The following is a 21,393-nucleotide window of genomic DNA, read 5'->3' on the forward strand; positions in this document are numbered from 1 at the left end:
CACGTAAATAAAGAAAGAAAAAGAAAAGTTAAAACAGGATGGGGGAGAACTTAAGGGGTGGAGTAGGGAATGACCCAATGAAGGGGGAGGAGAGATTTGATGTGAAAAGGAAGGGGTGCACTATGATGTGTCCAGGGGCAGGGTGTGGTGCAGGTTGCAGGAGGACAGATTTTGGAAAACAGGTTTAGTTGTCTTCTGTTCTAGGTTCTTCTGGTTCTAGATCAGGCTTAGGGAACTCTAGATTCTTACAAGTAATGGAACTAGTAATTTCAAACTTACATTTTAACAAACCCGAACCAATTACTTACTTTTCTTCGACACTGTATTACATGTTTTAAATGTTTAAGAAGAATAGTTTTAGCCCACAAGATTTTGTGGAGTATGAAAGAAACAACCCAGTGACCTAATTTGTGGGTCTCTATTCTGGGTCTACAAATGGAGAAACCCCCCGGACATCTATATACAGCCGCAAAGTACATGCTATATACTTGCATATGACATCTATACAGAACCAGTATAAATAATAATAATAAACCTGTTATTATGGTATATCAGTTTTCAGTGCACAACAGAAAACCAGCAACTACATTTCAATCTAGTGAAAAAGCTATATTAATGTACAGTATACTGTCCAATCATTGGAAATATAGACCCAAGTTCCCACTGGTCTCTCTCTACTTGGTCCCCCTTACACCACCAGTACCGACTCCGGTACTGACCACCTGCTTAACCAACCACTAACTGACGGATACTGCTGTACAACCCTTTTTATTGGAGTCTACCACCTCCCCAAGGTGATCCAATCTGCTGGCAGCATGTTATATAGACCAATCCTGTCTATAACATAACATACCTTTATTATTTCTGTCCATTATGGGAGTTTTTCAAGCGGAAATGATAGTGCTTGGGGTGCGAAGGACATGTCCTGGGTGCACCACCTACCTAATTAGCATACAGTCTCACATGGGAATTTCTTAGAAACAGCATAATTGCTTTAAAAATTTCTATTTTTCTGTACTAGCGCATTTCTCTATCATGTGCATTCAGCAGATTATTATGCTTGGGGGAGGTGGAAGTGTTAAGAGTAAGTGTTATATCATTAGGTATATTCCGTCTGGCTTAGCTGATCCTGGTAAACAGATGTGTACTTTGCTTTCTGACAATCAGTATATCCTAAAGCTCATTTTCCAAAAACTAAGACTCCAGGGACATGCGTCGTAACATTGTCAGCAAAACGTGGAGCAGCAGATCTGCTCCAGATCAAACTGAAGAGTAGTTAGTACAAGCGGAGAGGTGTGCTGGCATGCAATGGTAAGTTGTGTCATGTGAAGCTTACAAGAGTCCCACTCAGGAGCCCATGCAGTTATTCCAATTGTGGCTCTATATCAATCAAGTAGCAAACACAGAGAGCAGCCAAGGTGAGGTGATAACAAAGGGATTACAGGGGGCGTAAATGATGTACATGTCACCAAAAGGAGCAGACAACTGTTATGGGAACTGGTGTAGTTATTATTATAGGAAAAATTATCATACAGTGTTAGAAATCCCAAAGGCACTTCCAAACTTTCCAGAAAGATACAAAAAAATGAAAGAGAAGGACAAAGTGGTCAATAAAGTATAACTGTACAAGAAACCTGTCCCAGGTCCTCTCACATGTAAGAGTTATGTAACATGGACCTGTTGCCTTTCATACTGTAGAGTAAATGTTTAGTGAGCAAAACCAATATTTAAAGAGGATCTTAATGTGAGAATTGAGGAGTTCTTTCTGTTCTTCCTCGTAGCAATGCATGAATAAATAGACACTGGGGTGTTACTAGATGGTGTCTACTCATCAGACGGTGGAGATATCCCTTTGGTATAGAAAATGGTAACACCTAGCCGTTACTTATGGACGAAGAGGGGTATCAGAGCAAAGCAGAGAGAATTCAACTCCCTTAAAATCTGCTTCACAGGACATGAGTAAATGATCATTTCAATAGTAATTTTGTACTTGGGAAATTTGTGCTAAAAAGGCACAAATTGTTGACTTATAGCTATGATTTATGATAATTTTGTGATATTTACATTATACAGTGTTGTTAATTTTTTAACAGTTTCCTAGAACTTCATTTCTACTGCTACCAAGCATAAAATTCTATCTCCATGGTAACAGACTACAAACACACAATGTTGTCTGATCCTGCAGTCATAAACTATTCCATCTATTTCCTACTATTCATATAGCTAATCTTAGGTTAGGAATAAGTATGGGACTAATGGAAAAGATTATGAATTGAGATTGATTGCTTTAAAAAAAAGTGGCTGGCATTGTCTTCAAAAAAATTGGGGTATAATTGTTGTTTACCGAGTGGGTTAAATGTCTGTATACTAGGAGGTCCCACTACAAAAGCAGTGACAAGACGGGGAGTAAATGGTGCTTATGGAAAAAACAGTAACTATTATCTGGATTGCCATTGATAAATAAATAGTATATATAAATAGAAGTTACAATTGTTGGTACTGACTGTCACACTTTCCTGCATTACATATCTAAGGAATGAACAAAATGATGCATGGTCTTCACATAACAAGAGGATATTGCAAAAAAACTAGACCTTCAAATTGTGTTTACATATGTGTATGTACACCTTACAAACTATGCATTTACATATGTCATACTTACAAAACATATAAAAAAGAGCATTATTTTAAATTCACATACATTTAGTACATAAATCACATAGCATTGTACATAAGACTAAGGTGAAGACAAAGGTATTCTTTGTATGTTCAAGGTTTACATGTTTACTACTTACCGACACATCTATAAGTTATCCTTCTACACACCATTGTTTATGTTATGTAATGTAATACATCAGTACGCCCGGAAACAAGTGGATGCCTCGTGTGAACTATCTAACCCTAAAAAGGGCCAGTTCCTATCAAGTAAATATTTAGCAAATAATACATTCTTTACTGACACTAACCTGCACGGTGATTTTTGTTGCCCTCCCTGAGATCTGATTATCTGGGGATGAGTGAAAACTGAGCTCTGATATATAGATGTATATAACCTGAAGTAAGAGTTTTGGGAAGACACCATGGAAAACATTGGCAGGACTCCGAGACAATAGTGAGTCCTGCTTATCTTACCCTTATACAGAATAGCTATGCAATAGTATGAGTTTTGCTTACCTTGCCCATACACAGGACTCTGAGGCAAAAGTGAGAGTCCTGCTCATCTTACTATTGCCTAGGAGTCCTGTCTATGGGTGAGAGTCCTGCTTAGCTTACCCATACAAAGGACTCCTAGGCAAAGGTGAGAGTCCTGCTTATCTTACCCAAAGACAGGCCCCCGAGGCAATAGTGAGAGTCCTGCTTACCTTACCCCTAAACAGGTCCCCGAGGCAATAGTGAGAGTCCTGCTTACCTTACCAATACACAGGACTCCTAGGCAATAGTGAGAGTCCTGCTTACCTTACCCATAGACAGGACTCCTAGGCAATAGTGAGAGTCCTGCTTACCTTACCAATACACAGGACTCCTAGGCAATAGTGAGAGTCCTGCTTACCTTACCAATACACAGGACTCCTAGGCAATAGTGAGAGTCCTGCTTACCTGACCCATAGACAGGACTCCTAGGCAATAGTGAGAGTCCTGCTTATCTTACCCATAGACAGGACTCCTAGGCAATAGTGAGAGTCCTGCTTATCTTACCCATAGACAGGACTCCTAGGCAATAGTGAGAGTCCTGCTTACCTTGCCCATACATAGATATTGACTATTGTTCTTCCATTATGGGATGTGTGTGGAATCCTGCATATTATATCAACCTATATACCAAAAAGATCATCATGTTCCCCTGTTCATCCTATTGGAAATAGCTAACTTTTTCCTATAAAATAGGTTTGTTTAAAATAAGGTTTGTTCTCTTCTTATACCCGTAAAGAGAACAGTTTATAATGTATAGATTACTATTCACATGTGTGAAACCAGCTCAGAAACTTGCCATCTACGTGAATACACTCTTCCTGCTGCCTTCCAGGCTCTCTTCAGTGAAGCTTCCCATAACCCTCTCCTCTGCTCTGGCCCTCTTATGACTAACTTGGAGAGAAAAGTAGTTGAGAAGTGTTTGTTGAAAGGCGCTCAGGAGATACATAGGATGTGTAAAATTTGCCATAGTAAGCCATTAGGACTATATTAGCCAGAAAGGAGTCCCTATGTATCCGACTTACCACTCTGTCCAGTTACTACACTGTCACATTACAAATCCCTAGAATAGTCAAAGCAAGAAATATTTATATCTGCTAAAGTTACCCTGGCAGTAACATCTGATTAAAAGAAGGATCAAATGCAAGACCCCAAACATTCATCTGACTGCCGTCTGACTTCCTTGTAACCATTTTGAAATAGGTCAATGATTTGCCTTTCTCTGGATCAACACATTTTCACCTGAAAAACTGTCCTTCAATTTGAGGGACAATGTACTGTGTGAAAAAAAACAAAACTATAAATGTAAATTCAGGCTATGGGAAATGACTATAGAAAGACTTAGTTGCTGAGGTCTGGTCCTCCCCAGTACAGAGGTGTACGGCTGATTGATGAGCTCCAGGCATTTCTCTCTTCTGTAAAAATCCATTTTTCCAAGTCATGTGTTGAAAGTCATGCGACTGGATATAAACTATAGTCTGTGCTTAACCATCAACCACAAGTCTGGGGAAAGTTTGGGAGTGCATTTTTAGAGTTATCAGACCTGCTGATACAAGCACTTTCTTTTCACTGCTCCTTCCATCAAATAATATCATCTATAAAAGGTACATAAAAATGTAACCAAAGGAGTCCTTTCTATTCTAGCTGGCAGCAATACTATTAATGCTTCAATGGGCTGCACTTTGCTTACGTTTTTCTTTTTTTTGTAAATGGATGTTGTTTGCATGTTACTTGTCATCAGTTCTCTATCAGCGCCTACAGAAACACGGATAGAGAAAAGCTGGATTTGCATCACACATAGAGGCTACAAAGACGAGTAAAAAATGACCCGCACTCATTTATTAGGAGCGTGGTTTTGTGACGCCGGGTTCATGGGTGTGATTCACAATCCGGATGCAAGGTATATCACCTTGTTCTTTGAGTGCAGTATATTTTATTGGATACTTATTTACATGCCGTGTGGCTTGTCATATAAATAAATGGTGTGTATAAATTTGTCATGCGTCTGGAGAGTTAATGACTACTGTCATGAGACAGAAAACGCTTAAATTAAAGGGATTGTCCAGTCACTGCACAGTATAACTTGCTGATCAGTGGTCCCAGGGGTATAATAGTTCAGAGTAACAGTCCTCAGTCAGTAGGTTCATTGCATACGGACTGTGAAGATACCAGTTTGGGCCTGATAACCAGTCTGGAAGCATTTAAGGGGGTGGATTTATACATTTAAAGCGAACCTATCACCAGGAATGTCATTTTTAACAGGTGACAAAGTACAATAGCCTATGCTATGCGAATTTTAAAAATGGCTTTGTCCACTTTCTGAAAAATTTCAGTAGTGTATATAAGTTTAATTCACATTACCAGGCTTTGTGCATACAGCATGCAGTGAGTCCCGGAAAAGGGGAGTGAGGGGTTGGCAACTGCAGCCGGTGTGTGCCTGTGTCAGTCTTCTCTCCTTCACACTCATGCAGCTCCCTCCCCACTTCCTGTCATGTGCATAGAGCAGACATGGGAGGGGAGAGGAAGAATGTATGAGGGGGCACAGGCACACACAGGCTGCAGCAGCCCCTCCCCTGGGACTCACCACACGCTGCTGGCAAGGATCCCGGTAATGTGAATTAAATATAAAACTACTCAAATAATTCAGAATGCTGATAAACCTATTTTTAAGCACAGCAAAGGCTATTGGAACCTGACACCAGCTAAAAATGACATTCCTGGTGACAAATTTGCTTTTATTAAAGAAGATACTTCTTCATCAAAATATTCATTTAAAAGGACATATGCGGACTTCAGTATATCACGAATATCTGCTGTGTTCTCCATGGACAAGCACATGGTTGTGTGACAAAGGGAAAAAATACAGAAAAAAGGGTGATTATTAGGTATGGTGTGTCCTTATGAATCTACATGGCATCTGTGTGGTTGCCACAAAATGGACCAAAATACAGCATGTCCCTTTTTATATGGTCCTATGGTTTGTGAAAGAACAAGATAATCTGAATACACACATTACAGTCAATTTACATGTATACACCCATGATGTACTGAAATGAGAATAATGCCCAAATCTTCTTCCAGACAAGAAAAATGTCTAAAAATAAAATGTAAAACTAACTTTTGACCGATTCCTTGCCACTGCAATTCTAATGATCACCACTGGGAACAGGTAAGTGTTTTAATGAGTGTGCAGGAGAGGAAGGGGGATCCAGCATAAAGTCTGTATCATTCAAGAGAAAGGCAAAATTCTGATTCCCTCAATGACAATTCCACTTAGATATTAAAATGTTAAAAACATGTTTTGCACCTAACAGATTTGTGTTCATGTTTGTTTTCCTATTATAGCCAAAAGTAATGCAGAACAATTTAAAGCAAGTCTTATCTAAATAGATCTTATATACACATTTCACTATGCACTGTCTAGAAAGACCCCCACTAACCACAATAACTGAGGGTCCAGAGTCCCCCCACTGGAATAAAGCAGTTGTGTTCAGATGTATTTTACTTCCCTTTGACAACCCAATAAAATAGAATATAGGACATGTGATGTGTAGTGAGTGGCCCCAGTTTTTGGACTTTACAATACATTGAGTAGATGGGGAATAACCTATTACTATTACAGGTGGCTTTATCCAAGGGGATCCAATCTACTTTCTAAATGGCATGAAAAATAATACAGGATGACATATGTAATGTAAAGTTACATATTACTAATCATTTATCTTATTTTATTTTTTTTAGAAAACTGAAGTTTTTTGCTCCATAGGCTGCACACTATGGCTCATAAAGTGGGGGGCATTATTATTATATGGGAACTAGAAAAGGAAGAGCAACGAGATCCACGCTAAATCCTTGCTAGTTACTGCTTGCAGTAAACCTGTCACACCTCTGTCAACAGCGACATTATATTGTTCATGGAAAATGCTACAATGCATTGTATATGTTTCCCCTTGAACCCCAGCTGAAGGTCTCTATGGTTGTGTCTAGATGTCAGGGTATATATCAGCGATACTTACAGTGAATTCTCCCGTCACAGCATCAAAGCCAACGTGGATAGTGTGCTCAAAGTCTGAAGGGAGGGAGATCTCTGGGCGTTCCTTCTCTTTCTTTTTGTTGGCTGGGGGAACAAGATGACCAAAAAGACTTATAAGCTTAGGAAAAAAAATACACAATGGCAATAAAAATAAAAAATTCCATACTAAGCATTTTCTGAACTAAAGTTTAATAAAGACAATAACTAATAGCTAACACCGCAAGTAACTTAAATCCAGTTACTGTGAGTGGTACCAGGTTTAGATTATTAAACCCTCTCAAACACAGGAACCCCATTTCTCAGAGCAAATTCACCCATGTTTGAAGGGCTCTTGGGTTTAGGATAGAATAATAGGGGGTTAGTGATGGTACAAAACCTGGCACTCGTACACCATGATTGAAACAGACTGTTTGTTTTGTAGTGTAGTGAACATCCCCACTGACTGCAGGTGGTGCTTCCATTCAGTTCACTGAAAGTGATGCCTGCAGTGATCCACCACAGCTGCTATGGATGGAGCGGCCCACTTCCCACTCTGACCATATTGTAGAGGTACCACTGTACCCAGCTGATCCGCAGGGGTCCTGCACTATTTACTGATCACCTGTAAATAAACTATCCTATGCAGATAACATTAATAGTTTGGGTACATTAAACTCTTTGGTTTGGAACTTATACTATCCACTCCATGAGAAAGGCTCCAAATAGGAGCGGAAATGTGACTAAAGGACTTGTACCCCTGGATAATCATAGCCATGGCTAGTAGCCATTTCTATGGATTGGGACAGGATGCCACCAGACAACTTTGATATCACATATTACAAGAAAAAAAAAAAACAACACAGACAGACACTGTATATACTCAACTATTAGCCAAGGTTTTCAGAGCAGATTTTTGTCCCGAAAAAGCCCCATACAGCTTACATAGTACTTACCTTCACCGATTCCCGCAGCTGCTCTTCCCTGTCAGCGCTCCTGTGCAACAGTATTGGTAGAGACGGGTTCATGCAATCATGAACACACTGGGGCAGATTTATCAAGCTGTCTGAAAGTCAGAATATTTCTAGTTGCCCATGGCAACGAATCACAGCTCACCTTTAAAATATTCATGATCCATGGTAACATGAAAGCTGAGCTGTGATTGGTTGCAATGGGCAACTAGAAATATTCTGACTTTCAGGCAGCTTGATAATTCTGCTACACTATGTTGGTTTTTCTACCTGATGACATCATAGTGTGTGCGCAGGTAGAGCACATGGAGCAGTCTTTACCTATGCTACAGGAAGCAGAGAGGGAAGAACTACTACGGGGAGAGTCATATGGAAGATGGGGTCGGCTACCGGGCATTACGTTAGTGAGGGGAGGCTTCCGGGCATTACGTTAGTGAGGGGAGGCTGCCGGGCATTACGTTAGTGAGGGGAGGCTGCCGGGCATTACGTTAGTGAGGGGAGGCTGCCGGGCATTACGTTAGTGAGGGGTGGCTGCCGGGCATTACGTTAGTGAGGGGAGGCTGTGACCAATGCATTTCCCACCCTAGGCTTATACCCGAGTATATGTACGATATGTTGATTTTATACATTGTTTTTATTTTTGTTGAATTACAATCTAAAAGAATTTCCTTCACCTTTATACACCTTCACCAGTATATTCTCTTATTGTCCCACTGAAGAGCGTGAGCCATCAATGACTTTAAGTAAATACTGGGGATGGTCAACTGAATTGTGATAATGTTGGGTTTATACACTGCAACCGTTATACAATCGATAATGTGTGAGAATAACAAATATTAGCACTTTAGGAAAAAGAGGTGTCTGGTTTAGCAGCATATAAACTAACGTGGTATAGCAAATGGCAAAACAAAGATTCTAATCTCCAACAAACCCTTGAATCATTTTCTGTTTTTGGAACTGTACTCCACTCCATGTACAGTATCCATAATCCTGGGAATATACAACTTCACCACTCTGTTCCCCAGTGATCCGTAAATAACCCCCAATGTGGTTGGAAAGACAATTCCAAGTATATTTCCGTTGTGTTCGGCACAGTCCCTTGGCACGTGCAAGAAGACTGAAATCTAAGCTTTTCTAATGAAAAGCAGCCTAGTAACATTATACTTAATGGCAGATACCCCAAATTGTTAAAACATGTGGGTATGATTTACAAGATAACAAGTAATACTCAGAAGACCGTGTTTCATTGCTTAGTCTGGAGCGATCAATGTTGAAGGCATTTCCTCTCCGGGAGTCTGTTCCACATCACGGTAATTAAAGGTGCAGTCTCTGCCTCTCAAGTCAAACAGTTTTGGGATTTTTCCTTCCATGGATAATTTATAGTATTTTCATACATAGGATTTTCTCTAGACTGTTGGCTGCTGAAGCACACTGTGTAATACACAGTAAATAGATATTACTTACAAAGGGAGAAAGCACTTGTGTTATTACACTTTCAGTGTTGATATGTGGTAGATTAACTTGTGCGATTTATAGTCCTTAGTAAAACAATATCTTCAGCACTCCGATAAAATTACTACAAGAACTTCTCTACAAGAAGCTGTGATGTTGATTTGTATCATATGCTGCCAATAAAGTAGTGCGCAAATGAGTACTAGATCCTAAGGGGCTGGTCATTGTTATCTCTGTGCATGGAGACACCTTTCCACTGGTGAATGGCAAGTTCCAATGTGTTAGAGCAAGAAGCAAATTATCCATTACTTAGTATCCTTGTCTTGTAGTTTGCAGAACTAAGCAACAGGTAGCTTAAAATACTATGTTGAGGGTCATCATATGACAAGACTATAGTGACTCACCTGCACAGGGCTGCGGAAACCAAAAATGGGAGAGGACTTAGCTGTCCTGATGGATGACACTGATTGGATGACTTTGGGTCGGATTACAGGGAGGGCTAAAGAGGCACGTGCCCAGGGGCCCCCACTAGCAATGTTCAACAGTCAGCTCACAGCTGTGTCAGAGATTTGCAGAAGTGGTGCCACCACACCGGACATACGCCTTGGTAAGAGCGCGCCCATCCAGAAGTACTCTTCAGGAGCTGAGTGACATGTGATCATCTCCCCTTAGTACATAACACTGGTTGGCTGAACTAGGCAAGTCCTAGCAATCAGTGTTAGATTTACATCATCAATGATCACTCGGCCTGAGTGGCGACTAGGACTAGTAGTCAGTTTTACTTTCACTGCAACTGTGCCAGGTAGGCCAGCAGCTAGGCTAACATGTTAGTAGAATATTAATGCTAATTTAGAACAGCAATATGTACCACTGTCTGAGCTACATTCAGTGGGCCCCCCCCCACCAGATTTTGCACCCAGGGGTCTCTACCTACCTTAATCCGGCCCATACTACTATACTGGGGCCCTAAATGATGCTCTATCAATGTGTGAGGCATTATAACCTACCAAGGCAATGTATTGTGGTTATATGATTTGTCTTGTGTTTGGCTGGAGCTCCAAAGTAATGGATGCTAAATGGAGAAGGGAAACAACTTTACACAATGCCAATGAGAAGATACCATGCCTTACCATCGGCCCCTCATCATCAAATCCAATGAAGAGAATCCTTGGTAGCAGCGTTATCATGTGATATAACATACTGCACTTGAGTAATAGTTTAATATCACTATCCAGTTCATTTCTACTATTGCTGTCTTTTATTAGCAAGCATTTTATGACCAAAGCTATTTTTTTAAACTTCTCTTTATAAATGTAACACTAATTTGCAGCAGTGGTAAAACATGAGTCACTGAATATCGTAGTTTCCCCCGGGGACCATTCTGTCATAGTTCATAATACAAAGCACATGAGTCTCTATACAATAATGGACAAAATCCTAATCCAATAAAAATCTAAGAAGTATGCAAGCAAAACATGTCAGTACAGTAACGATTCCTATTGAATGATACTTTACTTTTATCCCCTCCTCCTGGGAAAATAGAGCGCAGCCTGGCCTTCTTGTTCTTCTCTTCGGGTGCCATGGGTAGTGGTTTTGAGCAGTGATTTAACGCTGAAGAATCGCGATTATTACTGTTCATTCTAAGAGGGGGGGCTGGAGGTTTTTCTTCAATATCCACACTATCGGACATCTTCAGCAGTCCTCACAGCCTCCTGTTAATAGAAAAAGATAAAGACTGAGTACAGCCAAGGAGCAAGTCTATATAACACATGAACAAAGTATGAAAAGAATAAAAGTGTTATAACACAGTACGGGATGAAAACCTACAATACGGAGATCATTAGGGTTGGATGGGAGGATGGTCAACATACTATTTGTACTCCTGACAGAACCGTGTATATGTCAGTATATAGATTACTTGGAGGTTGCACAATACATGGAAAAGTATTTGAGAGCCTTCACACACTACAAAAGTTTTACAAAATAGAAGAATTAGAATGTTTCAGTTTTTTTTGCCACAAGTTATACTAAGACATACAGACAAGTTTCTCAGACCAGTGTCAAAGCTACACGGGTAAAAAGATTACTTGAAACTCAGACTCGCCCAATAAAATACACAAATTTTGTCCACTTTGCAGAAAAATTTACCGGAACATATGACAATCCTCCTACATGATGACTCATCAGATAAAGAACCAGTCACATGAAACCGATCAATCATAACATTAAGTTAATAACATGGATTACTGGATCTCTGGCACCTGCCATAATATCTAAGGGACTCATAAGGGTGCGTTCACAAACATCAATTTTTTATTCTCAACCGATGGTACTGATGCAAGGATAAAAGGGTAAAAAAAAATAATATATATAACTACTGATATTTACTGATAAACCACGAGACATAAAGTACAGGTCTTAATGGGTTCCCAGCAAGAAATGGCCACAAGGTTGCTTCGCTAGGGTAAAGTTTTATGCTGGACACCCAGTGGAGAAGTAGAGGAAGGTGCCAGCGCTCAAATTAATCCTTGGACGTTGGATAGGTTATCCGGATGAAGGCTCAGTTACTGAGCCAAAATGTGTTGCCACTTGTTTGTATTTAATATTTTAATAAATCCTTCTCTTGTGAACAACATGTCCAACTTCCAAGGATTTTTTTGAGCGCTGTCACTTTCCCCTACTTGTCAATTGGGTCTTCCTGCAATCCCGCCTATCTGGAACGGGAACATGTGGATTGGAGGACTCCAGCTGCCTATCTTAAAGAGGAATCATCACCCTAAAAAAAAAAAAAAAACTCTCGAAGCGGATTACAAAAGTAACCAGCTCCTAGCACTACCCCATTATTATAAGACCGGGCTTACAGTGGTCCAGTGCATTCATGAGGTGGCATTACTAGTAGGCGGTGACTGCTGTATGAAGCCTGGCAGTCACTGCCAGCCTATGGCCATGGAGGGAAGAAGCAGAGGAGAGGAGAGCACCTTGGACCGCCCCTCATGAATATGCTGGACCACTGTAAGCTCGGTCCAGCAATTTGAAGGTATGGCAGTGCAGTGTTTGCTAGCTCTGATAAATCTAGCAGTTTAACACTGCTAATAATGGGTCAGCACTAGGATCTGCTTACTTCTGTTTTTTTTTTTTAGGGTGACAGGTCCATTTTAACCCACGCAATAAGGTGAGTGTTTCCTACTTTATGCTATCACCTACCATTTGAACATACGACACTAGGTTAGGGCTGTGTTTTTGTCTTTGTCTTATCTGGAGACATTGTCCTCCGGTTTAGAAATCTCAACCAGGCTGGGGTAAAGTTTGAATTGAAAAAAAAAAAAAAAATGTAAAAAAATTGCAAACTTTTATGGTTTGGTGAACATGACCAAAAGTTCCAGGAAGGTTGACTTCCAAATCCCCCAGAAATTAGTCCAATTTAGCAATAGGCTATATTATAAAAACAAATCTGATCCATGGAGGTCCCGCTTTACTTCCTACAAGAATAGATGTACTAGACCAGCTGTGACCACCGCACGGCACCATGCTCCAAAGCTCCGATGGGTCAGAGTTATTTCTACAGAACAAACGAGATTTTATATAATAATCTTTATTTATCTAGCGCCATCAAATTCTGTAGTGCTTTACAGATTTTAGGAAAGTGGTGGCTTTAGTAGAAAGTATGACAGGACAATTATAGCAAAAAACAAATTATTCCTATGCATAACACAGTACACAGCACGGATACTCAAAATCTACTTTGGCATTTATTTTGAGGAACATTAGAACACAAAATTAAAAAAAAAAAATAGATTTTTTGTTTTCAAGGCTCCTTGAGAAGAACATAGTCGACAGGATATGCATTTAAAAAAAAGACACAGAGCTCTCTTGTATTACCAACGCCGCTTCCATTCATTAACTCTGAAGGTTACTCTATGTCGTTCCAGTTCGTCACAAGTTCTCTATTGAGACTCAAGTCATGTTACTGTGACATTCAGCAGAAAGTCAGAGCTTTTTTAGACCATAGAAAGAATACAAGCCTCGTTGGGCAGCGCCCAGCAATGACAGAATACGGAGCCCTTCCAATTGCCTCATTAGGAATAATGTTGATTTTAGAAACCCAGTTGCCAGAAAGTCGCATAATGCATCATTTCAATAGATCTAAGTCCATTGTTAAGTGCATAATAAAATAGCAGGACCATTACATAAATGAATTCCTATGCAATGTCTGAGTTTACACATGTTAAGCACAATCAGACCATGTCCCTGCTCCTTTGCCTCCAAAACTCTTGTGGCCATTTTTTCTGTGTGTTTTAAGGACAAACATTGTTTTAAGTATAGTATTTATAGGGACACAGATTGTTTCTACATTACATAAGGTTGTGGCTACCTAATGGAAGGCAGTTCTTTATATGTCAATGTCCGACTCTTTAGGTTTACCATACATGTAGTCATGTTAGAAGGTCTGCTTAAAGTATTTGTATCCGGCACATTACTATCGATCTGCACTTTGTGGACAAATAATGTCCAATACAATGGGTCTTTTACTTAAATGCTACACAATAGACATATCAAGGGGTTATTCTCCCACAGGAGCACTGAAGTTGTCTAGGCCTGGAGTGTCAAACGCAAATACACTGAGGACCACAAAAGCTGAATGGTTACATATTAAAGGGCCAATTGCACTTGTAAGACTGTACAAATGTTCTCCTTCCAATTATTCCTAAATTCTGCATTAAAACCCACCTCCCCATCACCCTTAGCTGCAATAGGAAATAGAAAATAGAGTTGGGGGTGCAGCTGACCAATAAGGATGGCACACAAGTCATTTGCTAGGGTCATTGTGGAAGTGCCAATGAAGATTCGGCCATGGCTGTTGTGGGACTGTAATAGGTTTTTACATGTTGAGGACCTTGTGGGCTAAATAAAATGTGGTTGTTGACCTTATGTTTGACATGTGTAGTCTAGGCTATGACACAAGGCCCCAGCTGGGTCACATGGTATATACTTTCAGTTCACTCCTAAATCTTTATTGTCCTGGATAGAACTCAAATTTTACTGAGAAAATAATGAGAATAATTGCAAGAAAATGTGAACTTTGCAGTTATGTCATCAAAAGGCAATATTATAGTTTGGCTTTTTGGTGGATAGGAAAGTTTTAATGGTTACCATGCACATATCATATCTAGCAATTTTTTTGTTACCCAATTTACCATACAATGAAATAATTTCCTAATCTTTTAGCCTGGATTGAACCATAGTACCTACCTGATCACCAGGATGGACAGGTTCATGTAAACATGAAGTGCTTGTTGCTGATTGCATGTGTTTTGGGCTAAGCTCCGCCCCTGGCACTTGCATTGCGTTTCTAAACGCATTACAAGCGCCGCATGTAACCGCACCCTGAACTGCAACATGTGAACTCTATCTAAAACATCATGTGGCCACTGACCACCACAGGTGGGTCCCTTTAATCAGGTAATCAGCTCAGATCAACATTGATCATGCAAAACCACATGCAGAATGCAGGCACATTACATCTGCTAAAACCGAATAAATGTATAGGTTTAGTTACATATATGGAATGTAAATAGTTGATCATTTTATGTAAATACCGGGGTTCAGTACATTAATTTTTAATACTCTCCAGAGTGGAGCAGACACGCGGCCTGTGCGGCTCATCGGCCACACACTCGGTAAAACAGCAATCAAATTGTGCAACTAGTAAAAGCGACGTGTCCTTGTGTGAACTGCAATACTACCTAGAAATAAGAAGCACCGGAGAGATCCAAGCTGGTATGCCACAATATAACATATACTTCTGAGTCTCAGACAGAATAGGACTCTTCTATGAAAAGAAAAGAGAGCTATTGCCTACAGCAACTACGTTGGGCGCCCCTTTCATTTAACTATGCAAATTAGAATAATGACAGCTGGAATGGGATCTATGCTTCACATTGGCAGCACGAGGCTTGGCCTTAATAAAACTAATGTCAGTCTGTACATTGCTAATAAGTATATCTTTTGAACCAAATATCTATTAAATATGGGAAATGGGAGAGGCCAACATTCCTCCCCTACACAATCTATTAAAGGGGTTGGCCACTTTAGTTATTAGGTAATTTACCAATATACACAGGTACCTGACCACCGGCTGGCACGTCACATGACCGACTGCCGGCACATGCACCAGCCCAAAAACGCTCCGGGATACTACTCCCCGCTCTCTGCTGTCCGCTCCCCGCTGTCCTCACCCAGCTCCCCGCTATCCGCTCCCAGCTCCACGCTCGCCACTGTTCGCTCCCCGTTCCTCGATCTCAGCTCCCAGCTCCTCGATCTGTGCTGTCTGCTCCCCGCTCCTTGCTCCCCTCTCTCTGCTCCCTGCCGCGGACCCCCCACCACCCTGACTCCAATTCCCCCCGGCTCAGATTGTCCCCCAGCTCTGGAGGACAAGGCCGAACCAGCCAGAACAAGAGAAGAAGAAAAAAGTAAGACAACTTACGTGTGTTTATGTATGAATGTATAGATGTGTGTGTGTATATTTGCTTTATATACTGTTTATATATGTGTATTTGCTGTATGTATACTCAGTATGTGTGTAGATGTTGTATATACTGTATGTGTGTAAAAATATATTTTTATGCAGTATTGGTGATATTTATCAGGGCTTCTGCGCCATGTCAATTTTAGTTTTATACTACATGGCGGCACGCTGTATGCTTTTTATACTACATGGCGGCACGCTGCATGCATTTTATACTACATGGCGGCACGCTGCATGCATTTTATACTACATGGCGGCACGCTGCATGCATTTTATACTACATGGCGGCACGCTGCATGCATTTTATACTACATGGCGGCACGCTGCATGCATTTTATACTACATGGCGGCACGCTGCATGCATTTTATACTACATGGCGGCACGCTGCATGCATTTTATACTACATGGCGGCACGCTGCATGCATTTTATACTACATGGCGGCACGCTGCATGCATTTTACACTACATGGCGGCACGCTGCATGCATTTTATACTACATGGCGGCACGCTGCATGCATTTTATAATACATGGCGGCACGCTGCATGCATTTTATGCTACATGGCGGAACGCTGCATGCATTTTATCCTACATGGTGGCACGCTGTATGCATTTTATACTACATGGCGGCATGCTGTACCTAATTTTTACACTGTATTTGATATATTACATAAATAGTAGGGGGTGCCTCAGGCTGCAGAAAGGCTTGGTTCACCCCTGCTCATGACCCTTCATCTGCGGCAGTTTTATGGACAGGAATGTCTAGCTGATGGTAACAGGCAAGAGGCTTTATTTTACTTTTAACCCCTTAACGCTCTGCGCCGTAGCTCTACGGCGCAGAGGTATAAGGGATGTATGAAGAGGGCTCACGGGCTGAGTCCTCTTCATACAGAGGTGGGGGTTTTTGCATTTTGCACAAAACCCCCACCGCTAATAACCGCGGTCGGTGCTTGCACCGATCGCGGCTATTAACCCTCTAAACGCCGCCCGCAAAGTCGCGGGCGCCGCCATCTTTTTTTCGATCGCCACGCCCCCGAACGTCATCGGTGGGCGGCGATCGGTTACCATGGTAGCCTCGGGTCTTCTCTTGACACGAGGCTACATGGTTTATGCAGGTTCATTACAATGAGCCAGTGGCTCATTGTAATGTAAGACCTGCAAAAACGCCATATATTGCAATACTGTAGTATTGCAGTATATGGTAGGAGCGATCTGATCATCTAGGGTTAATGTACCCTAGATGGTCTAAAAAATAGTGAAAAAAAAAAGAAAAAAAAAAGTTTAAAAAATAAAAAAAATTAATAAAATATTAAAAGTTCAAATCACCCCCCTTTCCCTAGAACGGATATAAAACATAACAAACAGTAAAAATCACAGACATATTAGGTATCGCCGCGTCCCAAAATGCCCGATCTATTAAAATATAAAAACGGTTACGGCCGGCGGTGACCTCCGAGGCGGGAAATGGCGCCCAAATGTCCGAAATGCGACTTTTACACCTTTTTACATAACATAAAAAATGAAATAAAAAATGATCAAAATGTCGCACAGACCTCAAAATGGTAGCAATGAAAACGTCGCCTCATTTCGCAAAAAATGACCCCTCACACATTTCCGTGCGCCAAAGTATGAAAAAGTTATTAGCGTCAGAAGATGGCAAAATTTTTTTTTTCTTTTTTGTACACATTCGTTTAATTTTTGAAAATGTATTAAAACACAATAAAACCTATATAAATTTGGTATCACCGCGATCGCACCGAACCAAAGAATAAAGTCGGCGTGTTATTTGGAGCGAAGAGTGAAAGTCGTAAAAACTGAGCCCACAAAAACGTGACGCACGTGCGGTTTTTTTTCAATTTTTCCACATTTGGAATTTTTTTTCAGCTTCGCAGTACACGGCATGATAAAATAAATAACATTACGGGAAAGTAAAATTTGTTACGCACAAAATAAGCCCTCACACAGGTCTGTACACGTAAAAATGAAAAAGTTATGGATTTTTGAAGTTGGAGAGCGAGAAATTAGCCGAAAAACCCTCCGTCCTTAAGGGGTTAAAGCAGAACTGCCCTCCACACTGTTTTTACACACAGGAAATGCTCATCTCACCCAATCACTGGATGAGGAAGGCCATTGCTGTGGCAGTGATTGGTTGAGCATTTCCTGTGTGTCATGATGGGACCAGGACACAGGAGGCAACAGGAACATAGTTATTATATAAGGATTTGGGATGTATTGGACTGCATCACTTAATATATTTTTAGCCTTTACTCTCAGTCAGCTGACACCAAATTATGGCAACCCATTAACTATCTTTACCTCCATTAGCTTCAGAACCAATCTGGAAGTTATCTTGTTGAGCTCAGCACAACCAGATTGTGTAATAGAACACAAATCAACCCAACTCTTCATCAAAATTCAGCATCTCTTTACCCTTTGCCTTGTGTAGCCTCCTGCACTGGCATCTGCTCCTGTCCAGAGACAAAGGCACAGCATGCTACACTGATAAAAAGCCAAAAAAAAGGTTACGTTCACATCATTCTCTCTCCCATTTACCCCTTTAACGTTCCATGCTTGGTTAGCAAACATAGACAGATGTGCATAGTCTTCGTCCAAAAATATTATACTGGTTCACGTATAACACTCCAAAGCAGACACTTGAGCACCACTGAGGCAGCTGCCGCATCAACTTTCTTTACATTATTTTAATACCATACATACTAGATTATAAGCTGACCCATATGTAAGCCGAGGCTCCTAATTCTACAAAAAAAAAAAAAACCCCAAGAAAACCCACTGATTCCAGGACAAGCCGAGTTTGGGTTTTTCAGTACATTTTTTTGTGCTGAAAAACTCAACTTGTACTTGAGTATATCCGATACTATGAATGGAAATTTGGTGACATTTTGGAAAATATGATTTCAATACCTTTGTAATCATTAGTCTATACTTTACATTACTTCCACCTGCACCAATGTACAAAGAAAAGAAGTCAAGCTGTTCCTAAACTCCAAAGCATTATTGATACATAAAACTAAAAACCTTTGTACTACATCAGAGCAGTTCTCCCTTCTGCAGGATCATATCACACATTACATAGAATGACTGATCTGAAGTTATGTGAATGAAGCACATCGGGTGAGACAGAAGCTTCTTGTTACCTACAGAAGCCTTTGTCTTTTTCTCTCCTCTCGCTCCGCTTCAGCTCACTTTTCCCCCCTCTTCCTCAAAATAGAATTTTAAGTTATGTGAAAGCAGTGTAAAGACTGTACAGAATGTTAACTAGCAGGTAGGTAAAGGAAGTTTCAAAAATTCTTGTGGCGCTTGTATTGTATGTAAAGTCAGCAGAAAGCTTAGGGACCATTTGAGTCAGTAAAGCTCACAAGTAATGAAGTTTCCTCTACTTCCTGGATAGGTCCATTACTCAGTATTATTACAGCCTGGTTTTTGCCCCCAAAACCCTGTGCTACTCTTCTACATGCATATACTCACAGGTCAGCTCTATGTGCATCATGATTCTTCTGTTACAAGTCAGCGAGAGGCTGTAAAGCCCCAGAACACACCTCACTGGCCAAACCAGCCCGGCAAGACTGGGCATTACCATCCGTCACAAGTGAAAGTTACTGTCTGAGTAGTCTCACAGCAAATGTTAAAGGTGACGTGCGCAGAGCTTATACATACTGGCCTCATGTCTAGTCTGCACAATGCAAACATAACCTGTAGCTGATACACAAGCCCTGCTCTACAACTTTATCTTTTATCTAGATCATCTCTGCATTCTGAACATAAGAATTTTTAATTACTATAGATAAGTCTGAGACTTAAAGGGGTTGTCCACTTTACCTCATCAATTTTGTAGTCTGTGTGTTAGTGTGGGGGGCAGAATATTAGGTCATTTTCCAATATATATTAATCGTTCTGCTCCGCTTTCTTGATATATCAAGTGAAGCCTCTTGTCTTTTACCTTATCAGCCAGAGATTACTGTCCACAAAATGGCTGCAGACGGCGGGTCATGTGATCTCTAACTGTCCATGACCTTATGCATGCAAGATGAGGATCCTGGAGGAAGAGCCCGACGAGAGGTTCAGGAAGGCGCTTGGTGCAAACAGCAGACGTAGAGATCCAATGGATAAAGGAATCTCTTTTATTATTGTTAAAAATATTTATCTCATAAAATGAGCATATGCATAACGTATTAAAAATACAGTGCGACGCGTTTCAGCTCTGGACTAAAGCTTTCATCAGGCCTGATGAAAGCTTTAGTCCAGAGCTGAAACGCGTCGCACTGTATTTTTAATACGTTATGCATATGCTCATTTTATGAGATAAATATTTTTAACAATAATAAAAGAGATTCCTTTATCCATTGGATCTCTACGTCTGCTGTTTGCACCAAGCGCCTTCCTGAACCTCTCGTCGGGCTCTTCCTCCATTCCACATCGTTCCAGGATCCTGGTCCTTGGCAAACGTGGTCTCCCAGGAGTGGCAGCTGCTGGTAGCTATTTCATTACATGCCTATACCATCTTCATCAAGGTGAGAGTCTTCACTTACTCTTCTACATTAATTGACCATTACGATATCACACGATAGCTGCGCCTCTCTTCCTTTGTCTCTACCTCCTGTCATTCTTTCTGGGACCTGGAGCCTTGCCCCCAGAGTCCCTCGATCCCAGGCTTCCACTGCAAGATGAGGATCCTGGCAGGGAGATTGCTTATGTACAGTTAGAGATCACATGACACCATTTTATGGACAGTAATGTCGGACTGATGAGGTAAAGGACAGGAAGTTTCAATTCACATATCAAGAAAGCGGAGCAGAACTATTAATAGATGTATATCGGTAAATTACCTAATATCCTGCCACCTACACTTACACACATTACAAAAAAACATGAGGTAAAGAAAGCAGAGCAGAACTTTCAATATATATGTATATTGGTAAATTTCCTAATATTCGCACACTAACAAACAAAGAACATGAGGTCCATTGATGAACCCCTTTACCAGATTAGACTTCAAGTTATTGTGTCTAGGATTCTAGAGAAGAAGAACAGCATGATACAACCTGCAAGGGACCCCTGCAAATCAGCAACACAAAGGCGTTTCATGGGCCCATCGTTTTCTAAGGGTGCCCCCATTTAGGATTTGTGTGATGCAAATCTAAAAGGCAGTCATTTCCCAGACCCTCACGTGTGTGTCGGATCAGAAGATAGTAGAACTTGTTGTTATTGTATAGAACTTTGCAGATG

General features: G+C 40.8%; 1 protein-coding gene across 7 annotated transcripts in view; it reads right to left on the reverse strand.

Moving 5' to 3' along the window:
- The window catches only part of PAK3 (p21 (RAC1) activated kinase 3), a 100,640-nt gene that overhangs the window by 23,881 nt on the left and 55,366 nt on the right, over positions 1 to 21,393 (reverse strand). For 6 of the 7 annotated variants that reach the window (XM_072123950.1, XM_072123953.1, XM_072123952.1 and 3 more), the window contains exons 2-3: positions 11,137 to 11,333; positions 7,206 to 7,306 (exon numbers count right to left, since the gene is read on the reverse strand). In XM_072123950.1, coding sequence (XP_071980051.1) covers positions 7,206 to 7,306; positions 11,137 to 11,311 — 276 coding nt within the window. In that variant the 5' untranslated portion in view covers positions 11,312 to 11,333. Of the gene's footprint in view, positions 1 to 1,533; positions 2,281 to 7,205; positions 7,307 to 11,136; positions 11,334 to 21,393 lie in introns of those variants that run through there. The other variant, XM_072123955.1, reaches the window with a different exon arrangement.

This window comes from Engystomops pustulosus, chromosome 9 (assembly GCF_040894005.1).
Source record: "Engystomops pustulosus chromosome 9, aEngPut4.maternal, whole genome shotgun sequence".
Classification (NCBI taxonomy): domain Eukaryota; kingdom Metazoa; phylum Chordata; class Amphibia; order Anura; family Leptodactylidae; genus Engystomops; species Engystomops pustulosus.